The sequence below is a fragment of the Alosa alosa genome, chromosome 2, assembly GCF_017589495.1.
Source record: "Alosa alosa isolate M-15738 ecotype Scorff River chromosome 2, AALO_Geno_1.1, whole genome shotgun sequence".
Classification (NCBI taxonomy): Eukaryota; Metazoa; Chordata; class Actinopteri; order Clupeiformes; family Clupeidae; genus Alosa; species Alosa alosa.
In genome coordinates, this window is record NC_063190.1 from 21,790,216 (window position 1) to 21,801,972 (window position 11,757).

At 44.1% G+C, this 11,757-nt stretch overlaps 2 protein-coding genes across 2 annotated transcripts in view; one reads left to right on the plus strand and one right to left on the minus strand.

Moving 5' to 3' along the window:
• Nucleotides 1-4,740, plus strand: part of med13a (mediator complex subunit 13a) — a 68,321-nt gene extending 63,581 nt beyond the window's left edge. Inside the window, 5 exon segments of the mRNA XM_048229068.1 lie at nucleotides 650-835; nucleotides 1,083-1,237; nucleotides 1,747-1,911; nucleotides 2,933-3,033; nucleotides 3,375-4,740. Coding sequence (XP_048085025.1) covers nucleotides 650-835; nucleotides 1,083-1,237; nucleotides 1,747-1,911; nucleotides 2,933-3,033; nucleotides 3,375-3,507 — 740 coding nt within the window. The 3' untranslated portion in view covers nucleotides 3,508-4,740.
• A 956-nt stretch (nucleotides 4,741-5,696) lies between these two features.
• On the minus strand, nucleotides 5,697-11,356 carry ercc6l (excision repair cross-complementation group 6-like). The gene is made up of 4 exons (XM_048229080.1): nucleotides 11,133-11,356; nucleotides 10,403-10,444; nucleotides 8,197-9,928; nucleotides 5,697-7,942 (listed from the first exon to the last, which is right to left on the minus strand). The coding sequence occupies exons 1-4, from the start codon at nucleotides 11,201-11,203 to the stop codon at nucleotides 5,948-5,950; spliced, it is 3,840 nt and encodes a 1,279-aa protein (XP_048085037.1). The 5' UTR covers nucleotides 11,204-11,356; the 3' UTR covers nucleotides 5,697-5,947.
• Between the last annotated feature and the right edge of the window lie 401 nt (nucleotides 11,357-11,757).

An 11,757-nucleotide genomic window follows, 5' to 3' on the forward strand; every position in this document is an offset into this window, starting at 1 on the left:
CAGATGATGGGATGCTGTTGAAGATCAATGGGTTTATTTTGAGAAGTGATGAAAAGTTGTCAGACTGTGTGTGTGTGTGCGCGCGTGCATGCGTGTGTGTGTGTGTGTGAGAAAGCGAGAGTGTCTGTGTTTGTGTGTGTGTGTGTGTGTGTGAGAAAGCGAGAGTGTCTGTGTTTGTGCATGCGGGCGTGCGTACTTTCCTACCATTCAGATAAAGCAGATTTTTCTTTAGTTATGGGAACGCATTTGTACATAGATGCAACAACGGGTCGATGAGGCCAGGGCTCCAGCCCACAGATTTATTTTTCAAACGGACATTTAGACAGTAACGGTCCACGGACACCATGCGTAGTTGACAGGAATGTGGAGGAGATACAGAGGCCCTGTGACCCTGACTGCCTCATGATTAACAGGTCGGATTCGGAGAGGTTGGAATTGTCCATGGTAATAGCATGATACTAACGCGTAATAACGGTGTAATAAAAAAAAAACAACTTTTAGCTATTTGTATTTCTTTGTTAATGCTTTGGTGGTTTAGGTGTCAATGAAGTTGCTGTTTTAGCTATAGCAGATTAGACAATGTGCTTGTAGGGCATCCCTAACCAAAAATCTCTCTCTGTCTCTCTCTCCCTCCCCCTGCGCCTTTAAGACTCTGTGTCGACGGGTTCGGTGTTTGGCCGCAGCACCACCCTGAACATGCAGACGTCCCAGCTGAGCACCCCTCAGGACACGTCCTGCACGCACATCCTGGTGTTCCCCACCTCTGCCTTCGTCCAGGTGGCCACCTCCAACTACACCACTGAGAACATCGACATTGCCTTCAACCCCATCAACGGTGAGGCCACTCGCCTCTACCCAACCTACCCCTCTCCCTGTGTCTTAAGTTCTCACCTTTAGAGGGTTCTTCTAGAAGATTCTTTATTCATTATAGACCTCAGTTTCTAGCCTTCCTAGAAGGTTCTTCTTTCTAGAACCTTCTCTCTAGGTTTTTCCCAGAAGTTTCTTTATTCGCTGCAGCCTTCGCATAACCTAAACTCTCGCCTCTTCCTCTTGTCTTTCTTTCTGAAACATGGTTTCCTCAGATGGATCAGACGCAATAGGTGGCATCTTTGACCTCCTGGAGCAGGAGAATGAAATGGTGGACCCCGACATCATCAACATCCTCCCAGCCTCCCCCACCACCTCGCCGGTGCACTCGCCAGGATCTCATTACCACCACGGAGGAGACGGCAGCAAGGTAGGCCCACTGCACTATGCTACATGGATGAAGTCTTGGGCTTATATTCATTAAGTGGCCATACCGTGCATGTGAAGTTTTTCCACTCATGATGAATACATCAATTCATTGAAATAATGATACATGTTTTTGGCCATATGGACATGGTTAACATGATTCCTATAGTCATCAATAAAATCATGGATGGTAAGAAATGAATCACAAAGTTTAACAGGATTTCTCAGATGGACAGGATATGCTACGTAATCCAAAATTCCAGGGCATTATAACTCTCTGGGCAGATGATGGAAGATCTCTTTTGGCCTTAGAACTCCTAAATTCAGTGCTAAAGAATGTTATGAGGCAAGAATAATGAATGATAGTGATGTCTGCCATTGTAGATTTATGACAACCATGCGACTGTGCAGACATTGTTATTGCAACAGCATAAAGTGTCTTTTTCCCCCCTCAATGCGAGCTGCTTTATTGTGCCAGTGCTTTGATCCATTTCTTCCTGCATCTTCTTCTAGGGCCAGAGCACCGATCGCATGGAGTCTCATGAGGAGACCCCCAACATCCTCCAGCAGCCCCTGGCTCTCGGCTACTTCGTGTCCACGGCTAAAGCGGGCCCACTGCCCGACTGGTTTTGGTCGGCCTGCCCGCAAGCCCAGAACCAGTGCCCTCTCTTTCTCAAGGTGAGCCCCCCCGCAACTCTGGTGCCCAGTGGTTTGCACCTCTCCAGTATTTCAGCTGCCATTAGGTTTATGTCAGCCAGGGCGGACACAACATTCTGACAGATACAAGGCCTAAATCAAAAGGTGTAGGTTGATGAATTTTAAAAATATATGCAGTGATAAAATATTAAATGGAAAACGTTACTGTATAATAGAATCCATCTTGTGATCTCCAGTAGCATGTGAGTTTGGGCATTATTTTAGAGCAGCAGTGTGAGCTTTGTTAGGGGGATGTTTATTAAAGGCAGACTCTGGAGTCCCCTGGTGTCCCCTGGTCTCACAGCGCACACTGTGCCTAAAGTGATTTGTCTGGGTGCAGTCAGTGACGGACCTTGTGTTTATTGGGCCAGTTTCCGTGACAACTTCTCATCATACCTGTCCCGACTCACGTGACTTCATGCATTATTGAACAGGCCGCCCGGTAGGGGAGGACTTAAATAATTTAGCTTTGCTCTCTGATTGGCTCCAATGTACAGTCTGGAGAGGAAGGCGACTCCGATTGTGATGGCATGTGGCGAGAAGCGCTGGCCCCCGTGTTATGAGTCAGATTGGCGCATGAGGATCCCAGGGTCCTTTGCTGAAGTGCCTAGCCCTGCATATAACCCCACTGCCTGCCAGTCCGCGTCTTCAGATTTACAGCTGGTCTGGTTACACTTAGCCACAAATCTCTAGTGATGTGTTCTTGGCCCGTTTGAAGGAGACGGGTTGCATTTTGCCCATCGACTCCTTTGGCAAGCATGTGGTTTGGAATATTGAACCTGGGAATGGTTTCAAGTATCTCATCACTGCACTATTTCCTTTTGACTGGATCACATGATGGATGTTTCTAAATTCACAAAACATGCCCTTTATCCCTTTTTTTTTTTTAACTAGTTGATACATTTGTGGCAATGCTGTTGGTGTGGTTTGGTTGTACACCAGTGGGGTGCTGTTGGGAAGTGTTTTTGAGAAAATGAAAAACATTTCCTCTCTTTCTCCCCAGGCCTCGCTACATATTCATGTATCCTCAGTGCAGTCAGACGAGCTGCTCCACAGCAAACACTCTCACCCTCTCGACTCCAATCAGACCTCAGACGTACTCAGGTAACCACATACTACCTACACACCACATGCTGCCTTGTTGACATGAAGACTGTCTGTTTCTTGTTTTACATTTGGTAACTTAGTCACTCATTTAAAAAAAAAAAATTAAAGACTTAAAAAGGCAACAATTGGTTAATTTCTAAGGAACTACACCTGATGTGTTAAGGTTTATACTATTTATGTATTATTTAATTATGTATGTCAATACATCTTTTTGTTCTTGTCTAGATAATTGTATCTATATGTAAATATGTATGCCGCAACCAGTTACCTTACATTGATTTGTGAAAAGTGATTTGTCCTCATAATAACGTTCATAATCCCTGTTTTCCCCATCTCAGATTTGTGCTGGAGCAGTACAATGCCCTGTCCTGGCTGACCTGTGACCCTGCCACACAGGACCGCCGCTCCTGTCTGCCTATCCACTTTGTGGTGCTCAACCAGATGTACAACTTCATCATGAACTTGTTGTGAAGCGTTACAAAGGCTGTGAAACAGCCGAGCAGGATTGTTTTTTTTTTTTGTTTGTTTGTTTTGTTTTTTTTAACCAGTTGGGAACGAAGAGACCATCAGTGGAGGGGGGTGGGAGGGTATGGAGATGCACCCTGAAGAGGAGATGTAGCGTGTGCAGGTGCAGATGTGCTCTGGATTTTTCTATAATCGAAGATGATGGCTCAGGAGATGTGAACAAGAACAAGGGTTCCTGTTTGCTGGCTGTGACCCAGGATTATGCCTGCGGTGCAGCCTCCCCCTTTTGATGTCAAGGACACTCTTATGTAAAGAAAAAAACAAAATGCTCTCAGCAAGAGGGAAAGAAGGAGTCAGCGGGAAAACGGAAAGATGTGGTTTTGGGAGTAAAGAAGCTCGGCCACATGACACGAGATGAAGAACAACAGTGTGATTTTCTGCCGTTGGTGTGTTCATCATTGTAATCTGACCTGTTTTTAAAGACTCCCTGCAATGAATGGAAATGAAATTGATTGTTGGTGATGGTGATGCTAGCAACACTGAGCATATTCATCACGGCTAACCGCAGGTGCTTTGACATCAGAATCAGCCGGTTCGTGTCGGAAATGTGTCTGTAAATTATTGGAAGCAAAGGGACATTTCAATCTAAAAGGAAACCATGGGTTTTCAACTCCCTGAAGTTCCCTGTTTGAATACCTGCATTGTTCTTATTTATTGTTTCTAAATGTATAATTTGTTTTATTTCTTAACTTCTTTTATATATGAAATGTTCTAGAAGGTTTATATTGCCTTCCTGCTTTAAAGCAATTGGTCTAAAATGCGTTATTGTCTTAATTAAAAAAAATTACAAACACACAAAAACAACAAAAAATATAATGAAGTTCCAGTAGGTTGCTTTTAGAATATTATTTTTTGTAAGGGAGACAGAATATTTGTATTGTCACATTGTACAGAAGAAATAGGTTGGGGTTGGGTGGGGAAAATACGTCCATGCCTCGGTGTGAGAGCTGGGGGGTGTGGGGCAGGGAGGCTGAATTGCAGCTAAGCTGTTGCTGAGGAGGGCATGTACAGCAATGATTTCACTGTGTTAAAAATAAAGAGGTACATTGTCGTATATAGTATTTTATACAACACATTTAGACCCAGAAAAAATGGCAATATATAAATAATTATATTTGAATTTCGTGCCAGACATGGGTGGTGCGGCTTCTGTTTTAGGAATAAAGTGCGTCAACTCGATTGAACCCTGTGCTTGTTTTTCTTGGGACGGGCAAGTGGGTTTGGAGTTCTCCCTTCCAGCTGATGCCAGATCTCTCTCGGCTATGATGGATGGATGGAGGGGTTGAGCTGTACGGAAAGTGAGCGTGGCCTACAGATTCCGTGTTTTAATGGTCAACTTCACCTGCCTGCCCTGATCACCTACTGCCCACACTTGTTAAAGGAATGGCAGCAAACTTGAAGACAAGTCTTTATATTGCTTTACTGCAAAAAATCCATGTGCGTTGTAAATAAACTTTGGAGCCAGATTATGAGTGCTTGCAGAATATATGCAGTGTTTGTGCACAGAGAAAGATCAACTATGGTCTCTTATACAGGTTTATTCTGAACAGAGTAAGTTGAAATAAGCCTCTGACTCCTCATACCATTTGCTCACATTGAGAACATTGAATTGTAAGAGTATGTTCTAAGATGCTTTTTGGCTCGTTAGCAAAATGTAAAGTTACACTACCCTTCACCAAGGACTGACAAAAGCTGATTATATATAGGCTTATATGTAAGCAATATAATAAGGAGAATCTCAATGCAAACTACAGATGTGCGATTATATTGACAGCTCATAGGAATGTGCTATTTTACTGCTCTGGATGATTGTCACTGATGAGAAATCTGATAGCTACTTGGCTGTAAATCGTAAATACAACGAATGAATGAAAAATAAACGTAGGGCTGCATAGTTCAGATATTCACACATATTCACTTAGCCACGGTACAAATGAGTTCTATACTTTAGTATCAATTCATAGTATAATGCTTTAAATATGAATTGTCATGAATCATCTTATACATGTACTCAATTCTATTTCATACAGCTAATTGATGTGTAAACAATTATTTTTGTTGTGTAATCTTTTGCCGCCACAATCTCCCCCCCCCCCCCCTCATTTCCCCTTTCTAAGTTAAGTAAGGTTTTGGTTATCTTAGCCCTAACAATGAGTAAGTCACCCAAGAACTTTGTTTGAAATGAGTCACTTTTAGAAAATTCCACTCCGCTATTCTGACCCATCTGAACTGCATATAACCTTAACACATGCTATCAATGCAAAACAAGTTATTTATTAAGAACAAATAATGAAAATTGAACAAGTTTTCAAACAGGACAGTACACATTGGATGTAGACATTTAGGATGGTAGTGGTATTTTTCACCTGCTCTAATGATCATACAATCACCCTGACTGATCTAGGGTGCAGAACATGTCATTCTCTTGATCACTGTCAGCTATCTCTTCACTCGACTCATCCTCGTCCATGAGAATGTCCTCAAATTTCTCCATCAGATTATCTACAAGAGACCGCCTTGATGCAACCGATGAGACTGAGCGATCTCCAACCCCTGACACAGACATAAGGCTACTGGTGAAATGAAAATTCTCTCTCTCGTCATCATCATCATCGACATCCCCACTATCTCCCTCTTCCCCCTCCTCTTCCTCACTGCTGTAGGAGACGAAGGCTCTCTTTTTCTTAGTAATAATGACACTGTCTTCATTGTCATGTATCAGCTGGTCCTCCATGAGGGCAGACATGTTGACGTTGTCATCCCCAGAGATGATCCCATTAGAGTCAGTCAGCCTGGAATTTCCCGGGGTGGAGGATGTGTAACTGGCTGTTTTTGAAGATTGCCTGTCCATACTTTCCCCCTCCTCTTCCTCCTCCTCCTCGCTGCTGTACGTCAGAAAGACACTTTTGTTCTCGCCTGAGCTGATGTCAGCTTCCTCCTGGCTTTTCAGCTTGTCTTCGCCAGGTTCAGACGTGTCTGGTCCGTTACTCGTCTCATCCAAGCGGGAATTTCCTCGCGAAGAGACACTGTCTGCTTTTGACCTCTCCCCTTCTTCCTCGTCATCTCCCTCCTCGTCGCTGCTGAGGATGACAAAACCCCTTTTCTTGTTTGTAACAATGTCATCTTCCTCATCACTTAACAGCTGGTATTCCACACCACCTGATCCATCAGGCTTGTCATTCATGTCAGACAACCTGGATTTTCCCAGCGATGAGAGATTTCCTGTTTCGTCTGCTCTGACAGACCCCTCATCTTCTCCATCATTATCGCCCTCATCATCACTGGAATTGATAACAAAGGCTTTTTTCCTCCTTGTAACAACATGGTCCTCCTCCTCACCCATCAGCTGGTCTTCCTCCATGTACTCAGTAAACATGACCGCCTCATCATTGACTGTGATGATGTCTCTTTCCTGCTCACGGTATGCAAGAGAGGCTCTCTTGCTCTCTGCAAAACTGACATTCTCCTCATCCTCAACAACCAGGTGGTTTTCTGTGAAATCAGTGGACATATTTGCTTCATCATTCACAGACGTTATGGTATCGCCTTTAGCCAAGCTGGAATTTCCTTCAAAGGACTTGTTTATTACTAAGGACTTTCTTCCACCAGCCCCATAGTCTTCCTCAATGCCATTAGTATAAGAGTTCTGTTCCTGCTTGATAACCACATGGTTTTTTATTTGTCCAGTGGACACAGTTGTCTCGTCATCATCCAAACATATGACGTCATTGTCATAACTCATTGTGGAGTTTCTCTTGAGTGACTCCATCTCCTCTGTTTGTGAGGAATCCAGTTCCAGCTCGACTTCATTTGCAACAGGGAGGTCAGGGTATTCAGTAGGTTCATCCAAAACAATGACTGGTTCTTCGTCTGTGAACTCAGAGGCTGTGACCTCTTCTTTAACAGACTGAAACGTGGGGGACTGATCCAGATCCTCGTATCTTTGTTTGCCAGAGTCCTGACGTCCTCTCCTGACGGACTGCTGCAGGGACCTCGGCTCTGTGTGCTGCAGCTCAAAGTCCTTCAGGTCCTTTTGGATCTGAGACTCGACCTTCATCAGATTCTCAGCGGTCAGCACTCGCTTCTCAATGTACTCGTGAGCCTCGTTGTCCTCCACATCATCCTCGGTTGGCTGTACACAGAACAGGAGGTCGTGGTGGGAGACGCCGAACATGTTTTTGGTGTACAGGTAGGCGATGTGCTCCATCAGGTCGGGGTCTGCGCTCTGCTGCTTGGAGTGAAGCTCCTCCAGCTGCAGCTGGGTGGTGGATGTGCGAGTGTCCTCAAGTTTGAAGAGTTCCTTCAGGTCCTGCTTGGTGAAGTAACGGAAGGGGTTCTTGTTGTCTCCTGTAGTCTGTCGGATCAAGGAGTCTTTGAAGACCTGAAGACACACAGGAGAAGTAATTTACGAATACAAATATGAATAACTAATTAGTTATTAGCATCTGTTACATCTCAGGTTGCTTTTCATGTAGATAATGTACATTTGCTATGTTAAGCACCACGCATGATGTACTTAATTTACTTAATTTGTCATCATTTGAGCAATGGGCTTACTTGCATATAGCAATTATGCAAACAAAACAGAAGACACAACTTTATGTAGCAAATGCCTGCACACACAAACCATCTCACCTGTCGGCGGTAGATCTTCTCTTCCACGGTGCCACAGGTGATGAGTCTGTACACAATGACATTACGCATTTGTCCAATCCTGTAGGCACGGTCCACAGCCTGGGAATCAGTGGCAGGGTTCCAACTGGGGTCAAAGATCACCACGCGGTTGGCGCTTGTTAGCGTGAGTCCGACGCCACCCACTTGTGTAGTCAAGAGGAAGACTGAGACGCTCGGGTCATTCTGAAAGCGTCCAATGCGCTTCTCTCTCTCAGAGAGATCGGTCACCGTGCCATCTATTCTCACTATCTTGAACCCTCTGTTTTTCAAAATGCGCTGTATGATGTTCAGCATCTTAACAGACCGGGAGAACACTAATGTGCGGTTCCCTTCTTCCCTGAGGCGCTCTAGTAACTCAATGAGGAACCCCAGCTTGCCTGACTCAGAGATCAGGGTCTCATCTGAGACGCGATCGATACTGCTGGCTCCGCTGCTGTTCTCGATGTCAGGCAAAGCATGGTCTTGTCCGCCCAGCAGACCGAGTTCACTTGCGGCTTTGTCTGAGAGAAGCCTTGGATGATCACAGAGCTTCTTGATTATGGTCAGCTCAGCCAGGGGGCTGCGTGTAGCCATCAGCACCTCCTTAATGTGATCCAGAGAGATAAACATCCTGTAGATTTGCTCTTGAACTGGACTCAGGTACGTCCACACAATCAGGTCATTTTTCTCGGGGAGCGAAGGCACCTCTAAGCCTCCATCGCCCGTAGGTGTCGGCTGGTCGTCTACCTCTGAAGATTTTTGATCATCGTTGTCGTTCTTCATTACCTCTGCTTTGGTTCTCCGCATGAAGTAAGGGCTGATGATCTCCATGAGGTTCTCAGACATCTTGAAACCGAGCACCTTTTCGCCAGGGGTGGCATCTTTCTCACGTGCCCGAGTAATGGGATTTTCATATTGCGTCTTGAAGGTTTTATACGTTCCCAGGAGTGACCCCTGGCAGGCGAAGTCAAACAGCGCCCACATCTCTCGCAGATTGTTCTGCACAGGTGTTCCAGTTAGCAGCACGCGATGCTTGGCTAGGACGGCATTCACGCTTTTGGCCGTTTTTGTCGATGTGGTTTTGATCTTGTGTGCCTCATCAAGGATGACATAGTCCCAGAAAAACTCGCTCCCATCAATGGAGCTCAAGAGCTCCCAGTTGTTCATCACCATCTGATAGGAGGTGATGAGAACGCCACCTTTGACTTGGACCTTTCTCAGATTCTTGCTGCGGATGGCTTTGCTTGTTCCATGGAACTCTCTCACCCTCATCCCTGGCACCCATTTCTGGAACTCCCGCACCCAGTTGGTGATGAGTGTGGTTGGCATCACCAGCAGGCAGTTCTGCAGCAGCTCAGAGTCATACATGCCACACAGGAAGGAGATCACCTGGATAGTTTTGCCCAAACCCATGTCGTCCGCCAGAACTCCACCCGTCTTTCCATCCCTATGGAGACCATATAAGAAGGCCACTCCTTGTTTCTGGTGATCATATAGATTATCATAAATCCTTTTGTTTAGCATCAAGCCACTGTTGTTGACTTCTATGAACTCATCATCGTCATCTGAGGACTGCGCATCCATCTGATTGATGAACTCCTGCAGCTTCTGTATTCGGCCCTTAATCTTCTCATCTGGGTAGTGTTTGTAGGCCTCTTTCAAAATCTCCAGGGATTTTGTAGGGTTTCCCTGCTTAAAAGCCTCTTTTGCTTTCCTGAGGTAAACAAAAAATTAAATAAATTAAAAATTACGCATCTGCATCTGTAAATACACATCTGTAATATTTTGCTCTGAATAATAACTAAAACTGCTTGTCCACTAGCATGAAAATATTTATTCGATGTCATGTTATTTCCCACCTACTTTGCACACAAATGGGCTTTTCAGCATGTCTCCATAATGTAGACAGTCAGTCATCAGCCACTCATCAGTGACAAACTTCTAATTGATAGGTCAGATTCATAAAAATACCTTAAAGTGACTATTGAGCATAATATGTTAATTGGTTGATGCATCGCCACAGTTGGTAATGTTGATGACCCACCCACTAATCAAATTGTGCTTTTGAGCAGGACTAAACATGTCTAGATAAATAACAGAGGTGGAGAAATAAGTGCTACACAGCTCATTTACCAGAAAAAAGGATGAACAATCTTAAAAACTTTGAAAACACTTTTATATACTGTACCTGGTGTATGTGTCAAGATCCACTGTGGCAATGGACATGGACCTGAAAAATGGGCATTACATGTTTAGTGTCAAAAGCTTGCCCGCCTAAATTAAAACATCTTATTTGGTTAACCCATTTTTTTTTAATTATACATGATGCATCCCAGCACAGGGTATATGATTTTTTTTCCTATCACCAGTAATTATAAGGTTAACTGGATCTGTTATGCTACTTAATTCTACCACGTAGGCTAACTGTCAACCAAACATCGCAGATTAAGTTTGCATTAGCAATAACAACGTCACACATGTGGCTGTTTCACATGTATTCCCGATGATGTTCACCGGAGGGACGAATTCTGACATAACAGACAGTAGACCATCGTTGCTGCAAGTCATGAAACTGAGTTCCAACACTTCACCAGACTTTTGTAGGCTATTGTTTACCATTAAAGTGATCGGAATGGACTCAATAATAGCTATCTTACAATTATGGGATCTCCACATCACACCAGAGGTAGAAAGGCTACGTCAAAGATAGGCCTAGCACTTGTCTAGCAGGAATGAAATGCTAGCAATGTAACGTTATCCAGCAGCTCGCCTAACCTGCATCTCACAGTTAGCTAACGTCGACTAGTTTTAATCAACTGTACATCAGAGTGTTAGGTGTTAGTGTTAGGCCTACATCTTGCCGAGCGAGTTCACCGTGATGCAACTAACGTTAGAACCCGGTACAAAGACAGACTTACTTCGAGAACTTATTTGAAATGTCCTGAAGAACATCTACTTCAGATCTTCTGTCCTCCGGAGAATCATCCATATTTACAGCTGCCTTAAAACTCGACCAGCTTGCAAAACACCGTAAAGGTTAAGATAGAGTACAGAAAACTCGCACACATACAAAAGCAAATTCGTGCTGCAACACTTTGTTTGAAAAATGGGTGTAAAACCACCGCCAATTCGACAACCAATCAGAGTCTTGGATTGACACGCGTATATCCGGTGTGGGTGTTTGACACTTTGTAGGCTTAATGTGTTTCTTAAACAAACGAAACAAAAGGACCAGGATGGATGTGGCGACATAAGTGTTATGATATGCATAATGTGCATGGGTCGAAAAGTGAGAATTGTTAGGGAATTTCAAGAATCCATTTAGAGACTTCGGACTCTGCTACAACTCCTCTGCTACTACAATTCCCTCTTCCGCCTTCGGATAGGCTAAAGTCCAGTCACAGTGCCACCTGTGAGCATGGAATTTTAAATTCAGCCTTGAACATTACAGTTTTTTCTCAGTCGCTTTGGTGCTTTTCTCAGATCAGAATGAAAATTCTCATAACTATTAGTTCAACCTCCACAATTTAGTCATTTTGTGCA

What these genes read in the sequence shown, in the direction of transcription:
- ercc6l (XM_048229080.1), bottom strand. Translation starts at nt 11,203, where the DNA reads ATGGATGATTCTCCGGAGGACAGAAGATCTGAAGTAGATGTTCTTCAG. An exon ending in GATCTTGACACATACACCAG is followed by an intron (nt 9,929 to 10,402) that starts GTACAGTATATA and finishes TGTTTACCTCAG; the next exon opens with GAAAGCAAAAGAGGCTTTTA. An exon ending in AGAAGATCTACCGCCGACAG is followed by an intron (nt 7,943 to 8,196) that starts GTGAGATGGTTT and finishes GTGTGTCTTCAG; the next exon opens with GTCTTCAAAGACTCCTTGAT.